The sequence below is a fragment of the Euleptes europaea genome, chromosome 10 (assembly GCF_029931775.1).
Source record: "Euleptes europaea isolate rEulEur1 chromosome 10, rEulEur1.hap1, whole genome shotgun sequence".
NCBI classification, from domain to species: Eukaryota; Metazoa; Chordata; class Lepidosauria; order Squamata; family Sphaerodactylidae; genus Euleptes; species Euleptes europaea.
Genome location: NC_079321.1, coordinates 69446011 through 69468392, shown reverse-complemented (window position 1 = coordinate 69468392; position 22382 = coordinate 69446011). Strand labels below are relative to the sequence as shown.

Here is a 22382-nt window from a genome sequence, read left to right as displayed (position 1 = left end):
AAAGCATTCTCTGTTCTGCTGCTTCCATACTAGTCATTTAGTTCTGAGGTGCCATGATTTTTCAGTTTTAATGGAAATCCAGACAACACTGTTGTCAGCCAATGTATTGGATCCAACACAGGACTTCCACAGATGCAAGAACTTCTGCCCACAGAGGACAACTTTCTCAGCTCCCCCAGCCCACAGCAGCCCCCAATGCCCCCCAAACCCTGCTCCTGGGGTACAGGACTGAGGGGCGTTTGGGGCTGCTCTGGGTGGAACCAAGAAAATCACCCTCCATGGGCAGAAGTTCTCATGCCTGTGGAAATGTTGCACTAAGTCCAACACAATTGCATTTCAGTTTTTCCTGCTCTAGTCTCTCATCATTTTTCAGACATAGTTTGTGGTGGTTTGATTTTGTTTTGTTTTGTTGATAACATAAAACATAATGACAGTTCCTGGCTTTGGAGAGTCCTCCTGAGGTTTCTCAGGATACTGTCCCTTTATATTTGCCTACTTGCATTCATCCCTGACCTAGATGGCTCAGGCTAGCCTGATCTCATCAGATCTCAGAAGCTAAGCAGGGTTGGCCCTGGTTCGTATTTGGATGGGAGACCACCAAGGATTTCCAGGGTTGCTGTGCAGAGGAAGGCACTGGCAAACCACCTCTGTTAGTCTCTTGCCAGGAAAATCCCAAAAGGGGTCGCCATAAGTCGGCTGCGACTTGACGGCACTTTACACACTTGCATTCAGTTAACATTTTAATTAATTACTTCCTATTTCCCCACTCCCCACCAGCCACAGCATTCATGAACCAATTGGGCAGTGATGAGGGTATTAAATCCTGCTTTTCACTTTGCAGGCTAAGCCACTGCCATTTAAAAAAAAAATTATGATAATTCTGCCGCCATTACAAAATTATAATGAAATCAAATAATCCCCTGTCCTCTGATAAAATAATTAATGATTAGCAATTGACCCATGAATGCTATGACAGGCAAAGGAGAGAACAGAACAGAAAATAATAAGGCAGTAAAACAAAAGCAGTAAGAGCCCTATGGGTAAGCTGCAGTACACTCTACTACAGAGTGTTAAGCTGCAGTACTACAGTCAAAAGCTCTGCTCACAACCTGAATTCGATCCCAACGGAAGTTGGTTTCAGGTAGCCGGCTCAAGGTTGACTCAGCCTGCCTTCCTTCCGAGGTCGGTAAAATGAGGGCCCAGCTTGCTGGGGGTAAAGGGAAGATGACTGGGGAAGGCACTGGCAAACCACCCCACAAACAAAGTCTGCCTTGGAAACATAGGGATGTGACGTCACCCCATGGGTCAGGAATGACCCGGTGCTTGCACAGGGGACTACATTTACCTTTAAAACAAAGGCACAAAAGGGAAAAGCAGGATGGGGAGGGGCTGTGGCTCAGTGGCAGAGCATCTGCTTGGCATGCAGAAGGTTCCAGGTTCAATCCCCGGCATCTCCAGTTAAAGGGACTAGGCAAGGAGGTGATGTGAAAGACCTCCGCCTGAGACCCTAGAGAGCCGCTGCCGGTCTGAGTAGACAATACTGACTTTGATGGACCAAGGGTCTGATTCAGTAGAAGGCAGCTTCATGTGTTCATGTGTGTGACCTTACTTCTGAGTACACATAATATACGGTAGGATATTACCACTGATGGATTTTTATGATAAATACAGCATTATATTAAATGCAGCATGGAACTGCAGTTGCCAACTCAAGGTTGGGAAATTCTTGGAGATCTGAGGGTGAAACTTGGAGAGGACAGGGTTTGGGGAAGAGAGGGATCTCAGTGGGGTATAATGCCACTCCAAAGCAGGCATTTTCTCCAGAGGAACAGATCTCTGTCACCTGAAGATCAGTTATAATTCTGGGAGATCTCCAGACCCCACCTGGAGGTTGGCAAACAATTATGGGAAAAAGAGGACTGGACAGTTCAAAAGCAGCCCAGTCTGCCCCTTTCACAAACTACAGTTTCCAGAGTTCTGTGGAGACACAGCAACCAATTCAAACCAGTTTAAATCTGAGGTGTAAATATGCCCAGAGACTCCAGAGGAGCATGCATACACTAGTATCTTTTTACCTTTTGGGCATTATGGAGTTTAAATGTAAACCCTACAAAGACTTGCAGTTTAAATGTAAAGCCTACAAATACTTCATATTTGATTTTAAAATCATCCTCTTCCACTTTCTATATCACACTAAGAAGAGGTAAATAAAATGATGCAAGAGAGGTTCAAATTTTTTTACAGCACTGCATATAAAACCGACTTGGAAGAATTTTCAGAGTAAGAGCTGAACCAGATCAGTAGTCAAACTGTTACCCAAAAGCCATATGGGTACCACTATTTGATTTTAAAACTGGGTTGTTCAGCTTGGCAAACTGCTTTATGCAATAATGGATTCAGACAGATAACTCTGAAATTAAAACTGAAATGCGTGTTCCTAAATGGCCTTCCCACCCCACCAGCAGTGGTTCAGCTAATCTGGTCTAAAGCCACTCCTTGAAACTGACTTGAGCAACGGAGTGATTCAGGGTGACAAGCTGACAAAGTCCCTTGCCTGCTGCACAGTGGAGAACAGCACAGCAAATACAGGAGTTGCAAAGCCCAGCAGCTAACAAAGAAAGTTAATCCCACTGTTTCCAAAAGCTCCGAGGAAAAACTAATACAGTTTTTAAAAAAAAAACTTATTTAAGAGGTAGGTTAAATCTCTCTCATAAGTGCTGAAGTTTGTGTTGCAATGAACCACTTAATCACAGCGAGATGTGAACCCCAACATTTCATTAAACTAATGTACTTCAGCTCTGCGAGGCAATTGAAAAAGAGCGGGGATGTTTTAAAAAGCTGATCTCTGAAGCTTTCTTAGTATTTAGTTTCACTACTTCCTAGTAGTTTGGATTTAATTTGGAAAGCCCACCTCTCACTTTGATTAATGATTTTAGCATTATGGCGGTGGGGGGAGGGTGTTTGGGGGAAGAAAAGATCTGCAGGCAACCTTACCTTTCCATACTCTTCCTTTTATTAACTGCTCCCTGTTCTCATGGTAGTAACTACAGGAATCCTGTTCCTTTCAACTTTGCTGGCTCCAGCCCTCTTTTTCCCTATAGCCTGCACTGCTTGTGCATGTTCTGTGTGTGTAGAGTGCTGTCAAGTGGCAGCCGACTTATGGTGACCCTGGCAATGGGCATTCAAGGCAAGTGAGAAGCAGAAGTGGTTTGCTATTGCCTTCTTCTACAGAGACTTCCTTGGTGGTCTCCCTCCCAAGTAGGGTTGCCAACTTCCAGGTACTAGCTGGAGATCTCCCACTATTTTACAACTGATCTCCAGCTGATAGAGATCAGTTCACCTGGAGAAAATGGCCGCTTTGGCAATTGGACTCTATGGCATTGAAGTCCTTCCCCTCCCCAAACCCCGCTCTTCTCAGGCTCCACCCCAAAAACCTCCCACCAGTGGCAAAGAGGGACCTGGCAACTCTGCTCCCAAGTACTGACCCTGATTAACTTTCAAGATCTGACGAGATCGGGCTATACCAGACTGCCTTCCTTCCCTGTGCAGGATCTACCCAACTGCAAATCCATTGTTTTCACTATTGTCCCCTCTGGACTCCATCTTGAAAAGTAAAAAGTAACAAGTACATCCCTCAGGAGCGTGGATTTAAATCAACCTTACAGGTTGAAGCCACGGAGGGCTTATTCAGTCCTGTTTTCGTACAAGGTAGCCCCATCACATTTAGTGCACTCTTTAAGGTACATGACCTCTGAAAGTCACAATTACTCTGAGGAAAATGGTGCTACTGGGCTGAATCACGAGTTGCAACTGCCACTTGAGAGGAAGTAATTTCTGCTTGTACACAGGCAGGGGCTTCTGCACTTTTCACAGGTTCATCATTTGGACTGCAGCCCTCCACATTTCATCCCACACGCTTTCCCAGAGATCCCTCAGACAGCATCTGGGGTGGTGCAGAGGGAGCTGCAGAAGGTGACCAATGAAGGTCCATATTCCATGAGGGGAGGCTCCACTTACAGTTCTGGTTTTAAAAATGTCTTCGAATAGCTAGATCAGATGCATTCCTTACCTTCCCAAATGTGGCAGCGCAGGCAGGTTCAAGTTTCTCCTTCCTACAGAAGTCCAGGTAATGTGCATAAAGGATGCACCTTGGCAGACAAACTCCTTCACATACAATGTAATTCTCTTCCAGCCTGAAGAGGAAAAAGTCATCAGAATACAATGCCATGCTCTATGCCCCCTCCTAATTTCCCCTCCCTTTCCCTTGCTTCCAGCTTACAACTTTAAAAGTAGATAATAACTGTATTCCCAATCACTTTTTAGTGCTTCAGAATCCAGATTTGTGGTCCATATGGAAATAAATTTGAATGAAACAAGTAGAATTTAGTTTCACCTAACGGTCGCTTTCCAAAAATTACTGTATGCCTGACTGGTGCTGCACACTCCCCATTGCTGAACTCATTGTTTCCCCCCATTGTTGAACTCAAATTAATTTTTCATACTCTGCTGAAAGGTGTGGGGTTCTACAGAGAAATCTGCTTCAGGAAAGAGTTCCAATAAACTCCAGTGTGCATGTACTGTTACTTGGATGTCTCACCAGCACCATACTGGATTGGGGGTCATGTGTTTAAGGTGAGGGGCACCGGACTTCAACCATTCCAAGCCCAGATCATTCCAGCCACTCAAAACCATAATGAAGTTTCCTACTCAGAAGTTCAGTATATGCTGGAGTTGCAATTTAATTTTCTTTGGAAATCAATGCCATGCATGGCTTATAAGGCTTATTTACAGAAAATGTGCTTTGGAGTACAAGATCAACTATGCTCCACACTTTGAGATCATCTCATCATTTCCTTAACAGCTTGATTCTAAAGAGCACTGGAGAGCTGCTAGATTTCCGCAGGGCCACTTTGAAAAGTGAACAAAAAGGTGACTAACTGGTTCCCCAGCTCCCATGGCCTACAGTTACCAACTATCAAGGCTATTTTTCTCACATTTGCCACAGTGACCAAATCTCTTTTGACTCTGGGTTGGCAAATGTGTACAGGTGTATGGGGGGTATTTCTATGAAACTGACCTACAGGCAAGGGTGTAATGAAAAAATGCACCTGATCTTTCACAAATGGATGCCCCATCTATCTGTTACATTTATTACAAGCTCAGTTTAGCATCCATAGTTCTCCCTGCCCTCAGTTTATCCTCAGAACAACCTTGTGATGTAGGTTAGGGTTGAAACAGAGTAACTGGCCCAAAGTGACCAGGGTGGGGGTTTGTAGAGTGACCTGACATGCTAACCACAACAGCAGGTCACCCTGGCTCTCTGGTTGCATATGCCAACATGAAATTAATATTGTACTTTCAGGAACAATAATGCTGCATTGAAATTGTACAGGACTTTACTGGAGGCAGCAGGTGTTCAACTTGCTACAGAGTCTCTTACACTTTCTCCAGCCCACTCATTCTGAGATCTGGAATCCATGGAGATAAGGAGGGATATACATATTTTAAACACATATAGTCCTTGAGCCTTTATCATTTTCGATGCTTGAATGACACTGCTTAATGCCAGGTGACAACTCAATGCCCTCGCAGTCCATTTCACATAAGCTGTAACCTAGTTAAATGATATATTGCCTATGGCAATATATATAGTGCAGAATAAAAAGTTTACATAGCAGATTGACAAAACTATATGTATATAAATATATTTGTCTTGGAATACCAATGTGAACTACTGATTTGCATTCACAAGGCAAAGCTACATTGGGCTTGTGCTAAGAATTCAGTTTCTAACAATACCCCCAGAAAACAAAGGAAAAGAAACAACACGCTGCAGTAGCAGATAGGGGAAAGGATACACTGCACCTGCGCTCTAGGGTGGGGGTGGGGGGCTCATGAGCTTACCATTGCAAGGTGAGCTGAGTCTGCTTCTTTTTATCCTTCATAATCTGAGTGATGGTTTTCTTTGGAGGCAAGTGTTTGCTCAGCGATTTTATCTTGCTTTCGTGAGTCTCCCCATCCTCCTCTTCTGAGGAAAGGGCTTCACTGCAGAAACGAATTTCTGAGAGCACAAGGGAGTTTAGAAAGAAAAGGCAATAAAACAAAGGGAATCATGAAGTGGGGTTTGGGTTTGTCCTTTTGGCTCGATTGCTACCTGGAAAAGGACATTTCAGGCTTGGGCCTCTCGCTTTACAGATCATGGAACTGTGGGGGTTGAACAGCTGTGAAGATCACCATGTCCAGCCTCTTGCATAAAGCTGATCCAATAAAGGATTGCCTGGCTAATATTTTGTGCATTTGTATGTGAAAAAGAGGGAGAAGAAGAATGTCGTTATGAAAAGAGGTATAGTAAAAACAAGCTGAGAGCCTACAAAAATCAAGGGAGCAAGAGCAACAATTTGAACATCTCACCTCCAAATCTCCCTCTGTGAGATTTCCATCGGCTCTCAGAATGTTGTGTACCCCATTTATGTAATCCTACACCAAAATAAATTAATCCAATAAACGTTATCGGTTGTCAGTATGTAGATAACACAGATAAATCAACACCTGCAAAAGAACTTGGTGTCTTATTAAACTTGTGAATGTGCATATTCTTGCATTAGCAAATACTGTATCTACTAAAAGAAAGCACTTTACATATCTGTCGAATGCATAGTCATAAACAGAGGTGGCTGGTGCAAAGTTCTGTGTTACCCTAAAACCTGCACTCTAGAAATTAGCTCAGTTAAAATATAACAGTTGGCCTATTACACATCTCTTCGCTTGGAGTCCTAAGTAACTTTGCTAGGAAATCCTGCTAAAGGAAGGAAGGCTTTACATACATACATACGAATGCCACTGTGTTCGGTGATACATATCCCAATTAAGCATCCATTGTTTTGCAGTCTCACCCTGAGATAAATATGTTCAGGATCAGAATATGAGTGGGAGGGGAGGAACAGATAATGAAGAATTCTGGGTGTCTCAAACGTTTTTCATGTTAACAGTCCCATAAAATATATTAGGGATTAATAAATATAATTCTTTATCCATTTTATAATCAGAAAGAAGTTACATTCACTTTTATTTTAGGCTTGGATAGCCTGGATAACATACAAAAACCACATTAGCAAGCGATGCTATTTCTTTTTAGGCTGCAGTTATTTGGAACCCAATAAGACCTACTTTGGAGCCAATTTGTTTAACCCCTGAGACAGGCTTCAGTCAGGGCCGGTGCTACCATTAGGCGAACTAGGCGGGTGCCTAGGGTGCAGACCTCAGGGGGGCCCAGAACTGGCCTGAGGGGTACAGTTTTAAACCGATTAGTTTCTTGGGGGGAAATGCAACTGACAATTTATATATTTTTATTTTAAGATAAATACCACAACAGTGCTATAAAACATAATTAATTATAATGCCTTATAAAAAGTTTTGTGCTTGTATTTTTCTACAAGGCATCTGTTTTTGAAAATTGGTTAGCAATGCGGGGGGGCACAAGTAGCTAGCCTTGCCTAGGGTGCAAAGATGACTGGCATCGGCCATGGCTTCAATTACAGTAGGGCTCAAACTCTGCACTGTTGCCAGTACCTCAATCTTGAAATGTGTGTGCCAAGCGCCCTCAAGTCGCAGCCAATTTAAGGCGGCCCCAGCAAAGGGCCTTCCAGGCAACTGAGGCACAGAGGTGGTCTGCCATTGCCTTCCTCTGCAGAGCCTTCCTTGGTGGTCTCCCTTCCAAGTACAGTCCCTGCTTAGTTCCCGAGATCTGGCTATACCATAGTCTTCCCCCCCCCCGAAATGTATCAAGTAAATATAAAGTTCCCTTGAGCAGGTGCAGAGTGCATTCCTCTCCCTGCTGATTAAAATACACTTCAGGTATGAGCAGGGCCGGTGCCAGTCATTTTTTGCACCCTAGGCAAGGCTAACTACTTGTGCCCCCCCCCAATTGCTAAACAATTTTCAAAAACAGACGTCTTGTAGGAAAAAATAAAAGCACAAAACTTTTTATAGGACATTATAATTAATTACGTTTCATAGCACTGTTGTGGTACTTATCTCAAAGTTAAAAATATAAATTGTCAGTTGCATTTTTTTCAAGAAACTAGTCTGTTTAAAACAGTGCCCCTCAGGCGCACCCCTCTGAGGTCTGCGCCCTAGGCGGCTGCCTAGTTTGCCTCGTGGTAGCGCCGGTCCTGGGTATGAGGAAGGAAAGTATTATTTCTGGAAGGACGCGCCTGTTTTTTTTTGGGGGGGGGGAATACACCAAAAAATACATGACTACTGCTGAAAGTTAAAAGAGAAAGCACCAAAGCAGGACTACAGCTGAACATCAGGAAGACAAAAGTAATGACTACAGGAGAATTACACAACTTTAAGGTTGACAATGAGGAAACTGAAATTGTTGAAGACTTTCTATTCCTTGGCTCCACCATCAACCAAAAGGGAGACTGCAGCCAAGAAACCAGAAGGAGATTGAGACTGGGAAGGGAAGCCATGAAGGAGCTAGAAAAGATTTTGAAGTGTAAGGATGTGTCACTGGCCACCAAGACTAGATTAATTCATGCCATCGTATTCCCTATTACTATGGATGGGTGTGAAAGCTGGACAGTGAAGAAAGCTGATAGGAAGAAAATAGCTTCTTTTGAAATGTGGTGTTGGAGGAGAGTGTTTGGGATACCCTGGACGGCCAAAAAAACAAATCAGTGGGTTCTAGATCAAATCAGGCCTGAACTGACCCTAGAAGCTCAAATGACTAAAATGAGGCTATCGTATTTTGGTCACTCACATCATGAGACGACCAGAGTCACTGGAAAAGAGGGTCATGCTAGGAAAAGTTGAGGGCAGCAGGAAAAGAGGAAGACCCAACAAGAGTTGGATTGGTTCTTGTAGGTTATCCGGGCTGTGTCCCCGTGGTCTTGGCATTTTTTCGGAAAGCAAATCCCAAGACCACGGTCACACCGCCCGGACAACCTACAAGAACCAAGGAGCTCTGACCGTGCAAGCCTTCGACAAGGGTTGGACGGACTCAATAAAAGAAGCCACCGCCCTCAACGGGCAAAATCGGAGCAAGGCGGTCAAAGGTAGGACATTTCGGAGGACTTTGGTTCATAGAGCCGGAAACGACTTGACGGCACTCAACAGACCCACACATGAACCATGGCAATGCCGCAGTGAAGCAGGGGGTGGGCAGCACGACTTCCTAACCGCGTCCAGGGTCAGAAAAGAATTGGGGTGCAAGCAAGTCCCCTCGGGCGTGGTGCTTAGCCCTTACCCCAGCCTCCAGCTTCAAGCCAGGGCAGCCCTCCTGAACGCCACCCCCGATGCCCCCGAGGGCGCGGACACAGCCCCGCCGGGTCGCGCCCCGCACCTGCCGAAGGAGACCCCTGGCCTCTCCCCCCGCCGCGGCCGCTCACCTGCCTTGACGGCCGAGCGCCGCCGCCCGGGCTGCCGCAGCCCGCTGGACGGCGCGTCCGCCGGGGGCGAAGGAGCCTCCCGCCCCGCTCCGGCCGGCCGCCCGTCGTGGCGCTCCCCCGGCGGCCGGGGGCCGAAGCCGGCCGCCCCCTGCATCTCCGGCCCGCGCTGCCCTCCCCGTCCAGGAGGCGCGGGGCTCGGGGGGGAAGGAGCCCGGAGGGGCGGGCGGGCGGCTTTGGAAGGCGGCTCCCTCGCGGGCGGGGGGGCGGGGGCGGCGGGGCGGGACCGCCTCGCCCCCCGGACCCCCAGCCCGGCTCCCCGACCGAAGGCCCGCCCCCACCGAAGTTGCTCGGGGCTCCAAGCGGAGAGATGGGCCATCGGCCCGCGGTGATGTTTTAACTTGAGCTAATTTCTAGAGCGCAGGTGTGAGGGTCGCACAGAACTTTGCGCCAGCCCCCTCTGTTTAGGACGGTGCGCTCGACAGATCTGGAAAGTGCTTTCTTTGAGCAGATGCAGGATTTGCTAATGCAAGGATATGCGCATCCACAAGTTTAATAAGACACCCAGTTCTTTTGCAGGTGTTGATAGCAGATACAGTATTTGCTAATGCAAGGATATGCACATCCACAAGTTTAATAAGACACCCAGTTCTTTTGCAGGTGTTGATAGCAGATGCAGGATTTGCTAATGCAAGGATATGCGCATCCACGAGTTTAATAAGACACCCAGTTCTTTTGCAGGTGTTGATTTGTCTGTGTATCTCAGTGGTTCCCAACCGTTTTTTGACCAGGGACCACTAGGATTTTTTTGTTCGGGGCAGGGACCCCGAGGTTCAAAATAAAAATTCTGAGAATTTGAAAATAAGCTTTAATCACAACGGTTAGTTAAACATAAAACTTAGAATAATATTGGAATATATATTTTTACAATAGAGAACTTTTAATTGAAAATATTAATTTATTATGGGTTTATAACTTTGTTTCGTGGACCTTAATTTAGTTCTCGCGGACCCCTGGGGGTCCACGGACCCCTGGTTGGGAACCAGTGTTTTAGCAGATACAGTATTTGCTAATGCAAGGATATGCGCATCCACAAGTTTAATAAGACACCCAGTTCTTTTGCAGATGTTGATAGCAGATACAGTATTTGCTAACGCAAGGATATGCGCATCCACGAGTTTAATAAGACACCCAGTTCTTTTGCAGGGGTTGATTTATCTGTGTATATCAGTGGTTCCCAACCTTTTTTTGACCAGGGGCCACTAGGACTTTTTTGTTCGGGGCAGGGACCCCGAGGTTCAAAATAAAAATTCTGAGAATTTGAAAATAAACTTTAACCAAAACTTTTAGTTAAACATTAAACTTAGAATAATATTTGAATATATATTTTTACAATAGAGAACTTTTAATTGAAAATATAAATTTATTATGGGTTTATAACTTTGTTTCGTGGACCTTAATTTAGTTCTCGCGGACCCCTGGGGGTCCACGGACCCCTGGTTGGGAACCAGTGTTTTAGCAGATACAGTATTTGCTAATGCAAGGATATGCGCATCCACAAGTTTAATAAGACACCCAGTTCTTTTGCAGATGTTGATAGCAGATACAGTATTTGCTAACGCAAGGATATGCGCATCCACGAGTTTAATAAGACACCCAGTTCTTTTGCAGGGGTTGATTTATCTGTGTATATCAGTGGTTCCCAACCTTTTTTTGACCAGGGGCCACTAGGACTTTTTTGTTCGGGGCAGGGACCCCGAGGTTCAAAATAAAAATTCTGAGAATTTGAAAATAAACTTTAACCAAAACTTTTAGTTAAACATTAAACTTAGAATAATATTTGAATATATATTTTTACAATAGAGAACTTTTAATTGAAAATATAAATTTATTATGGGTTTATAACTTTGTTTCGTGGACCTTAATTTAGTTCTCGCGGACCCCTGGGGGTCCACGGACCCCTGGTTGGGAACCAGTGGTGTATCTACCTACTGACAACAGATAAAGTTTATTGGATTAATTTCTTTGGGTGTAGGATTACATAAATGGGGTACACAGCATTCTCCTCCCTGGACGGGTCTTGCCCCCCGGGAACAGCCCTGCCTTAGGGGTGCTCAGCTCCAAGGCAAGCCCTGTTTGCAAGGGGACGGCAGCCACCTCTGGGCGGGGGCAGCCAGGCTGCCTTGTCCAGTGCTGTGGCCAGAAGGCGAAGGAGGAGAGCTGGTTTTTATTTGCCGACTTTCTCGACCACTTAAGGGAGACTCAGACGGGCTGACAGTCACCTTCCCTTCCCCACAACAGACACCCTGGGAGGGAGGTGGGGCTGAGAGAGTTCTAAGAGAGCTGTGACTAGCCCAAGGTCATGTGGAGGAGTGGGGAAACCAATCCGGTTCACCAGATTAGAGTCCTCCACTCTTAACCATCACACCTCGCTGACTAGTGCTTTTTGGTTAAAAAAAATGTGCTGGTATTCATAAATAAGGTTACAGAGATTTCCACACACAACCTCCCCTTTGCAGATCCCCACTAGGCTGTTCCTGAGGGTCCACACTTTCTCTGGCTGGGTGGGGCAGGCCACCACACAAGGACCAGGACTTGGGAGAGGCCCAAAGCCAGTGAGTACACACACACACACACACACACACACTAGCCCTGGGTGTTGCCTTAGTTCCTGGCAACGCTTCAGAGACACAGATGGTGAATTTGCAGCCTCCTCATACTTATTTAATACCTTTTCATTCCACCCTCCCACCAAACTCCAGGCAGTGTGCATGGCTCTTCCTTCCCTCCTTTTGCCCTCACACAACTATCTTGCTAAGTAGGCTCAGCTGACAGAACACGACTGGCTGAAGTCACCTAGGCAGTTTCATGGGGAACAGAATGCTAGAATTGGGACCTGGATCTCCTCAGGACCCATCCAACAGCCAGTAGTCCATTACAACAGCACTCATAAGCTACACAGTCATGGTATCTAATGGAGGGATTGTTTCAGGGTCATTCAAGCACAATGTCAGCTCCGGGCTCGCCAGACAAATCCCACAAATGACTTCTAGGCAGGTTCTCCTTAGAAGGTTGATTTAATGGAAAATATACAGCAAGTTACAGAAACCAACTTGGAAAGAGCAAGGATACTAATGGAGGTAGGAATGAGAATACAGTACATATAAAGTTGAAATGAACTTTCTGGACGACTCCTGGTTCGGCAACCCATAGATAGCCCTTGTTCCCAGAGAAGAGCGAGTCAAAACATAACAGAGTTGCACAACAATTCGACCTTGGAGCACCATCTGGCCTAACCGCTGAGTACCAGGCCGTGCCTGACATTCTGCCCCCTCTAAAGCCCCCCTCCCCCCACGTCCGGCGGGGAGGGACTGTTCGGGTATAATGCATGGAATTGGCGAACTTGTCAGGCATGGGCCTGAGAAAGGAATGTTGTGGTGTCCCCAGGTGCCGGCCAAGGCCAGCTTCGTGCCTTGTGAACAGTGTGTTTAGACTCCTTGCTGTGGGAATTCTCCTAGCACCCTGACAGCTCCAGGGAGGGGAGTTGCCATGGTATCCAGATCTACCCAGATTTGCCCTTTGCTCTTCTATATATGCCCTGTACTGTACCCATAGCTTTTACTAGTGTCCATTTGACTTATGGCTTCTGATACTTGTAGATATTTCTAATAAATCAGCTTTTGTTGGACTGCCTGTCTGTTGAAGTCTGGTTATGGAACTGTCACGGGACTAGTAACCGGGGGGCGGAAATGTGGTTATGGTTCACCCATTCATTGTAAACAGGACCGAAATGTTTCCAACGAACCAGATACTGCAGCACCCCCCTGTGGACCTGGGAATTGAGGATCTTGGAAACTTCGAAATGTTCCTCCCCCACCACCATGCTAGGCACCTCTGGAGGAGCTTCTGGGTGCCATTCGGGCGAGGGTACATGTCGTTTTAAAAGACTAATATGGAACACTGGATGTACTTTTCTCAGAACCTTTGGGAGGGAGAGCTCTACAGTCACTTTGTTGATGATTCTCAATATGGAAAAAGGTCCTACAAACTTTTCACTGAATTTCCTGCACGGGCGCAAGGAGCGTAGGTCTTTGGTGGATAGGTACACCACATCCCCCACCTTGAATTCCCAGCCAGGCGAACCATGTTTATCTGCTTGGGCCTTGTACTTTCGTTTAGCCCGTTCCAAATTCTTTTGCAACCATAGCCAAGTGGTCTGAATTGCGTGGACCCACTCAGCACCCCCCTCCTCCCCTGAGACGTCAACACTGCCTAGGGGGGCGAACTCCCTCCCATACACTGCGTAGAATGGGCTAAACCCTGTAGATTGATGCGCAGCATTATTATGAGCATACTCCGCAAAAGGCAAGAGGTCGACTGTTTGGCGATGGCACAGGTGGGACAACTGCGAATGAAGGCGTCTAAGTCTGATCGCATTTTCGGCCACCAGAACTGCCGACGGAGCAGGTGTAGCGACTTTACAAAACCAAAATGTCCTGCAGATTTCGCCCCATGAGCAAGACCCAACACCTCCCCCCCCCCCGTATTTCAGGCACATACAATTTGGTGTCTTTAAACCACAGCTCCCCCCGTTTAACAAGATTTGCAGGGAAGGCATTGGTTAACTGTTCCGTTTGGTAACCCTGGACCAAAGCGTTGCTGAAGGAATTAGGTAGTCCCTTGGGGAGAGAAAATGGGGGAGGGGATTCAGGAGGCTCCTTGGGAGTAGGGCTCACGGGTTCCCCCGACACTTCAGTCTGCTGTGATGGAGGGAGGGGGGCGAGCATCTCACTCGGGCGCAGTACGTCCATAACCTCAAGGGACCGTTGTGCTTGGGCACAGATCTGCACGGCTAACGTAGGCATCAGACCCCTCTATGCGGGAGTGAAAAGGGACTCTGTGGGGCGTTCCAGCTTGCCTGGACAAAGCATCCGCCAGCTGGTTTTGTTTCCCCGGGACATGGTGTAGCACGAAATTGAACTTGGAAAAGAAATCTGCTCATCGCACTTGTTTGGCGGAGAGCTTGCGGGTCCCGTTAAGGCTTCCAAGTTCTTGTGATTGGTACACACCTTAAAGGGGGTGTCTGCCCCCTCTAGAAAATGTCTCCACACCGTTAAAGCATGCTTTACCGCGGTGGCCTCTTTTTCCCAAATGGGCCAGTTCAGCTGGGATTTGGAAAACGTCTTGGAAAAATAGGCACAGGGGTGCAGCTGACCATCTTCCCCCTGCTGCAAGAGGGGGCCCCCATGGCTACCTCGGAAGCATATACCTGAACGACTAACGGCCACTCGCAATCCGGATGCTTCAGCACGGGTTTGGTTGTAAATAACTGTTTAAGAGTCTCAAAAGCCCTTTGACACTCCGATGTCCACTCCACCCACGCGCCCAGCTGAGAAGCCACACTCCCCTTCCCCTTGGTCTCAAGGAGGTCAGTGATGGGTAACGCAACTTGAGCAAAGTTGTTGAGGAATCCCCTATAGAAATTTGCGAACCCCAAGAATTGTAGCACTTGTTTACGGGTGGAGGGAGGTTTCCATTCCACCTCGGCTCGCACCTTTTCAGGATCCATGGCCAGTCCTTGGTGAGAAATTATGTAGCCTAGGAAAGTCAATTTGTCTCGGTGGAATTCGCATTTAGATACTTTGGCATAGAGTTGATTTTCTCTGAGGCGCCTTAGCACCTCTTTGACCATGGCAGCATGCTCCTCATAAGACTTGGAGTAAATAAGAATGTCATCTAAGTAGACCACCACTCCTTTAAACAACAGGTCATGAAGTATTTCATTAATCAATTGCATGAAGACTCCCAGGGCGCCTTTCAATCCAAAGGGCATCACCAGGTACTCAAACATCCCAAAACAGCTGGAAAACACAGTCAGTGGCTCAGCCCCTTCCCGAATCCTCACACGGTAATATGCCTCAACCAAATCCAGTTTCGTAAAGATTTTAACTGGCTCAGTAAGTCAGAGATCAGGGGAATGGGATAGGCGTTAGTTTGGGTGACCGCATTAAGTCTGCAAAAGTCTATGCACAAGCGTAAATCACCCATTTTCTTGTGTACGAAAAAGGCAGGGGCGCAATTAGGCGCAGGGGAGGGTCGAATGAAACCTCGAGCCAGATTTATGTTCAAAAAGTCTCTGAGCACAGATTTCTCTCTGGGGCTCATTGGATTAATTGCCCTCAGTAAAAATCTTGCCACCACATCAATTATTAGTGGATCCTGCGCGTTCATAAGGATGGAGGCCTTAGTGCTTACAACTTAATGCAACTCCCATGGGGAGTTGAGCCGTGCGAAGGGAGATCTTCCAAGGCAATGCCATCCTGAACTCAGTGCAAAAGGGGGGATTTGGGGGGGGCATCTTTTATGCGGGGGGGGGGTCCAGGAGGGTCACTGCCACCCCTGGGGAGTTGAGGAAGCACGCAAAAGGGAGATCTTCTGGTGTAATCCCGCGCAGTGCCATCCTGAGGTAGCTTTCCTGGGGAGTAAGCCCCCCTGACCAGACTGGAGCAGGATTCCGAGGAGACCTGTGTAGGATCGCATTGCTACTCCTGTCTAAGGCTCAGTGGGCTAAGGATGGGGGTGACTCTACATAGCATTGTGCTATTTGGGTGCAAGGGGAAGGGGTGGGGGGGCTTCTGTGTGAGGAAGGTTGGGTGAGGGGCGATTTGAAGTGCCAGAGGGATCCAGGGGTGCTTGGAAGGCAAAACTGCCTCGGATCGGCAGAGTCAGACCCCTCCTCATGAGATGCAAAGGAGGCGCCGATCCAGAGAAGAATCCTTTTATACTGAGAAGTTGGAAGCCGTGGCTCAGTTTGTAGAGCATCTGCTTGGCATGCAGAAGGTCCCAGGTTCAATCCCCAGCATCCCGTTAAAGGGACCAGGCAAGTAGGTGATGTGAAAGACCATCTCTGCCTGAGACCCTGGAGGGCTGCTGCCGGTCTGAGTAGACAATACTGACTTTGATGGACTGAGGATATGACTCAGTATAAGGCAGCTTCGTGTGTGGAATGGGGCGGGGGGTGGGGAGAGCGGAAAAGGACAGCTTAAGTGGCATGGGAAGGGGATCGCAGGACAGGAGGCCTGAGGGGCGGTGCCGATCCAAGCTGGGAAAAGTTTGGAGGGCTTTGCAAAGAGTTCCCCCCTCCACCCGAGAAAGGGAACCTGCTCAGGGTCCCACCCGCCCGACAGCTGCTTGGCTTTGTGCGCCTTCTGGTAAAAGGATCATGGGTGCACATTGGCCAAATGGATTGGAAGGGGCCTTGGCGGGGGGTGGGGCAGGCTGGAACCTCCTGTGGACTTGGCCAGGGCTGGCCGAACCCCCCACCCCACCAAACATCTGTGCTCCCAGGCTCGCTCCCTGCTGAGCTCAGAAGAAGCTGTTCTCTCCTCCTCCTTTTCTTCACATTGCTGCAACTATTTTCTTGAGCAACTTGCAGATCTCGAGTGTGTTTTGGCAGCAGAAGCCCTGCGGAGTGGAAGGGGCAAATCGAGATACCCCCCCCCCAAAAAAAAGCAGGCACCTTGCTGTAACGATGCATGAGAGGGTTTGCCTTGGATTTGCTGCTCTCTAGATGCAAATTCTTCTCTGCCGAATTCTCATAAGTAAAAAAAAAAAAGCCCCCAATGCAGAGTTACAAGAATTTGGATGGGGAAAATGGCATCTAGAGAGCAGCAAATCCAAGGCAAACCCCCCCCCCATACATGGCCTTGCAGTTTGTGTTAATCAGAAGTAAATCCCGTGCTATTCAGGGGAGCATACTTTTCAGCAAGAGTGTCCCCAGAAATAATTTTAAGGGAGGGGGTCACTAAGATCATCCTATGGACCTCTTGCTGACTAGTTGGAAGGGTGTATATTTCAGGGTACCTTTAAAAATAAATAAATGTAGGATTCCATATTGTGGGGGGGAGCAAACTCCCAGACATGTAACAAGGGCACTTGGTGTACAAAGCCGAAGGGTGCAGGAAAAGTCATAACTGAAATAAACCTTGTGTAGTTGTTATTACTCTTTGTATTGATGTTTTTACCAACATAACAACTATGTATAGTAGGGGGGTGCGGTTTTAAAGTGCTAGTTACAGTGCTAAAGTGGCTAGTTACAGAAGAAGAAGAGTTGGTTTTTATATGCCTGGAGAGATGCATGCCAAATGCAAACTTTTACCTTTCAATAAAAAGTTGCCTGTATCACTGAAAGCTCTGTTATTGTGCTTTTCTTTTAACGCCAAATATGTGAATGTATGAGTTGTTTTTTCTAAACTAAATCCTCAGTATTCAGGTTAAATTGCCGTATCGGCACTTGGCGATAAATAAGTGGGTTTTGGGTTGCAGTTTGGGCACTCGGTCTCTAAAAGGTTCGCCATCACTGCCATAGGAGGTCTATACGAACACTTCCCTCACTGTTCACAGAAATTATTCCTTCTTGGGTCTGGTCAAACTTAATAAATTTCAGAGTAATTTCGCTGCCTTGGACCAAGCGACCATGGGCACTTGGGTGGGGGTGCAGAATGCCAACTGCAGTCAAACATGTATACAGTGGCAATTCACAAGCGGATGCTTATCAGCAGGTTGTAAAGCGCCAGCCATTGGGTCAAGCACCAAGAGGGCCTCCTCAGCGATTGCGGAAGTCAGAACTTGCCGCCCGAGCATTGTGATGTAAATACCTCATCTTGAATGCCTGGGGAACCTTCCAGACGTCGGGATAGTTGTCATTTAAAAATCACAAATTGGCCCCTGTTCTCTTTGTAACTTGGTCTGTGGCAACAGCACAGATTTCAAAGGACACCCATAAATAGAGATTAGCTGAGGAGTTGACCCATTCCTTCCCGGGACCAACCCCCCCCCCCTTAATTTTGGAAGCTCATCCAGAGTTCAAGAACGAGGGCGAGAGACAGGTGGAGAGTTGGTTGCTCATGCAAATTTGAGCACTGCCCTGCAGGTTCTCCTCATCTCTGGTCAACTCCATTGAACTTTTCCAGCAATACTGGTCAGCCATGCAACTGACCATGTGTGCAGCCGCCGACCTTCAATACCTGGAAACGTAGGGGATGGAGCCTGAGTAGGGCAGGGTTTGGAGAGGGGGAGGGGACCTCAACGCCGTAGAGTCCAGTTCCCAAAACGGCCCTTTTCTCCAGGGGAACTGTCCTCTGTCACCTGGAGATCATTTTTAATAGCAGGGGATCTCCAGCCATCACCTGGAGGTTTGCAACCGTGCCTAGGGCATACAGCAATTCTCCCTTACATTGTCACAACAAGTCTGTGAGGTAGGCTAGGCTGCAGGCTGGGAAATACCTGGAGACGTCGGGGCTGGAGCCTGAGGAGGGTGGGGTTTGGAGTGTAAAGGCACACAGTCCACCTTACAAAGAAACCATTATCACCAGATGGACTGATTTCTGCTGCCTGGAGAGCACTTGTAGTAGCAGGAGATCTACAGCTAGTACATGGAGGTTGGCAACCCCACATAGACTCCACCTTCAAAAGGGGCCATCCTCTGTGCAAGGGATAGGACCTTCGGGGAGCCAGAAAGCAGCCACAGCCAGAAAAAAACAAGAGAGGGAGTGACATCTAGTGGCCAGGTGGAGCGAAGCAGCAGCATGGGCAAAGTGGGCGGGGGTGGGCGGAGTTGGGGGCGGTCAGGCACGAGCGGAATGGAAGGGGAAGGACAAGGGAGCAGAGGTTACCGTTGCCGAATAGTGCGTGTTTTTCCCCATGAAAAACCAAAACAGCTTGGGGATAGAGGGGGAAAATCCGCTGCCATGAAAAACAAATTTACATCGTGTTTTTTTTTTTTTGCTCCACGGCAAAAGAGAAGCAAAATCTACCGTGGAAAATCGGCCATAGTTTACCTAGATTTCAGTAAGGCTTTTGATAAGGTTCCCCATAATATTCTTGTTGACAAATTGGGAAAATGTGATTTAGATCCTGTTACCGTAAGGTTGGTCTGTAATTGGTTGACAGATCGCACCCAAAGAGTGCTTGTTAATGGTTCTTCACCCACTTGGAGAGGAGTGACTAGTGGAGTGCCTCAGGGATCTGTCCTGAGCCCTGTGTTGTTCAATCTTTATAAATGATTTTGATGAAGGAATAGCGGGGATCCTTATTAAATTTGCAGATGATGCTAATTGGGAGGGGTAGCAAATACAGTAGAAGACAGTCAGGATACAGGATGCTCTTGGCAGGCTGAAGAATTGGGCTAAAACCAATAAACTGCATTTCAACAGAGATAAATGTAAAGTTCTGCATTTAGGTAGGAAAAATCAAATGCATAATTATAGGATGGGGAGACTTGTCTTAGCAGTAGTGCGTGCGAAAAGGATCTTGGGGTCTTAGTAGACCAAATAACTGAACATGAGTCAGCAGTGTGATGTGGTAGCTAAAAAGGCAAATGTGATCTTGGGCTGCATCAACAGAAGTATAGTGTCCAGATCACACGAAGTGATGGTATCACTTTACTCTGCTCTGGTTAGACCTCACCTAGAGTACTATGTTCAGTTTGGGGCACCACAATTTAAGGATGTAGACAAGCTGGAACGTGTCCAGAGGAGGGCAAGCAGAGCAGAGAGGTGTCTACCTACCTCATTTGCCTGACACACTTCTACAAAATTCAGCAGGACAGGGTTTCTGAATCCTAGGCCAGTACAAATCCCATTGGTATCTGCTCCAGTGTGGTGCAGTTGTTAAGACCGGTGGAATCTAATCTGGAGAACCAGGTTTGATTCCCCACATGAAGCCTCAGCCACACCTACCTCACAAGGTGCCTGTTGTTGGGAGGGGAAGGGAAAGTGGTTGTAAGCCGCTTTGAGACTCCTTAAGGAAGAAAAAAAATGGGATATAAAACTCTTCTTCTTCAAGGATGGACGTGCCACACAGGAGCCAAGAGGAAGGCACTGGCATTGTAAGTGTAGTGCCGGAATCACAGGCATAACAACACTTAACATTTGTATATCATGTCAAGCACTAGAGGAGGGAGTATCATGTATACCCTGAGTGCCTTTGAGGAAGGGCAGGATAAAAATGAAATAGGAGAGAGGTGTCAGCTGCAACCTGCTGGCTCTTTCCACTATCAGAAATCTGTGGCCCTAAACTGGAGTTTACTTAGCATGTGCATACATCCAGCTCATCCTCACAGTTGTTTGACACCCCCCCCCCCCGAGGTTGCAATCCTAGGCAGGCAGAAAAGCCAGATTTCTCAAGCCAGCATACATGGCTGCTGAGATACATTTGCCTTGGCTGACATACAAATACCTAAATTCAGTGAGATACATATCCTTAAAGAATTTTGAATATAGGTCTGTCCGGCTGTTAATGCATGGCTAGGTTCTCATTTGTCTGTCCCTGTTCTGTCGCATGCTTTTAAATTCCACATTTGAAAAACTGAAAGCATGGTGCGACGAAGAAGGGTGGAGAGCCTGTCGAAGGGGCAACTGATGGAGCCACCGCTGCTCTGTCTCTGATGGCGGGGGCCCGGGCGCTCCTCCACCCTGCCATCTCCCAGCTTGAGTGGGTGGAGAGCCTGCCAAAGGGGCGCCTGACAGAGCTGCCACTCTGCCTCTGACGGGTGGAGGCGGCAGCCAGAAGTGTGCGGTGAGTGGAGGCGGCAGCAAGTGCTCATGTTGCCAATCTGCAGGCTCCTGGAAGGGGGCTGAACCCCTGGCTAGGGGTTCCCCAGACAGGGGGAGGGCAGAGGAGGGAGTGGGAGTGGGGGGGGAGGGGGGCACTTATCTTTCACTGCACCCTATCCAAATCCAAAGTTCTCTTAAAGAGATCCATGATCTTTGTCATGTCTTTTTGTGCCCTGAGAGAATGGTGGCTTGCCTAAGTCCACCTAGCAAGTTCACGGCTAAACTCAGACTGGAGTAGTCATATTCCACCAACAACTGCATACAGGCCAATTTGGATTCAGGCCAAAATTAAGGCATGTACCGTTGTCCTAATGACTACTGTTCCAGACCAGTAGCTCGTAGTCTCAGACTTCTTTAAGTTATCACATTTTTATCCCACCTATGTCCCAAGCCACCCAGTGGGGCAGAACAAAAATCTAGGAAACAAACATCTTCATTTAAAAACAGATATTGGTAGATGTTGCAGAAAGTTGGAGATTTGTTTCTGAAGGAAAATGCCGCCAGCAGGTGGCAATGTTAACCAATGTATTTCTTTGCTATATCTATTTTGTTTGTGTTCTCTCTCAAGTGTAATGAAGTTGTACTTTCCTTACAAAACTAGGATATTTTTAAAGTAATAAATGGCAGCTCCAGAAACTGCAATCAGATCTGGTCCCCACTGTTCCATGAGCAGCAAAAGGACAGGAAATTTCATTTATTTCACAAGGACATTACGTAACTGCGTTTGTGATACTTGGTTTGTAGTATTAGCTACATCTAAGCCTCGTTGCTTATTTATATAATCCATATAGCCTCAGCAAACAAAGCTTTAAAAACTTGCTCACATTTTTTTACTTTAAACATAACAACATAAGAAAGGCCCTGCTGGATCAGACCCAGGCCCATCAAGTCCAGCAGTCTGCTCACACAGTGGCCAACCAGGTGCCTCTAGGAAGCCCCCAAACAAGACGACTGCAGCAGCACCATCCTGCCTGTGTTCCACAGCACCTAAGATAATAGGCATGCTCCTCTGATCCTGGAGAGAATAGGTATGCATCATGACCAGTATCCATTTTAACTAGTAGCCATGAATACCCCTCTCCTCCATGAACATGCCCACTCCCCTCTTAAAGCCTTCCAAGTTGGCATCCATCACCACATTTTGGGGCAGGCAGTTCCACAATTTGAATATGTGTTGTGTGAAAAAATACTTCCTTTTATCTGTTTTGAATCTCTCACTTTAAAATTGAACCTTTCATCATTATTTCAGTCATCAACAATCAACAGTAAAACAACATTTTTCAAAGCCAAAAATGCAGCTAGCAACAACGTACTGCACAAACAACAGCCAATTGCCACATAAGAACACCAGCAGTCCCTTGAGTCCAGCAGAATTTAG

The 22382-nt window shown here is 47.0% G+C and overlaps 1 protein-coding gene across 1 annotated transcript in view; it reads right to left on the bottom strand.

The window, feature by feature from the left end:
• The window catches only part of RFX6 (regulatory factor X6), a 52449-nt gene extending 42681 nt beyond the window's left edge, over positions 1-9768 (bottom strand). Inside the window, exons 1-3 of the mRNA XM_056856217.1 lie at positions 9393-9768; positions 5905-6061; positions 4070-4193 (exon numbers count right to left, since the gene is read on the bottom strand). Of these exons, the coding sequence (XP_056712195.1) occupies positions 4070-4193; positions 5905-6061; positions 9393-9768 (657 nt within the window). The remainder of the gene's footprint in view (positions 1-4069; positions 4194-5904; positions 6062-9392) is intronic.
• Between the last annotated feature and the right edge of the window lie 12614 nt (positions 9769-22382).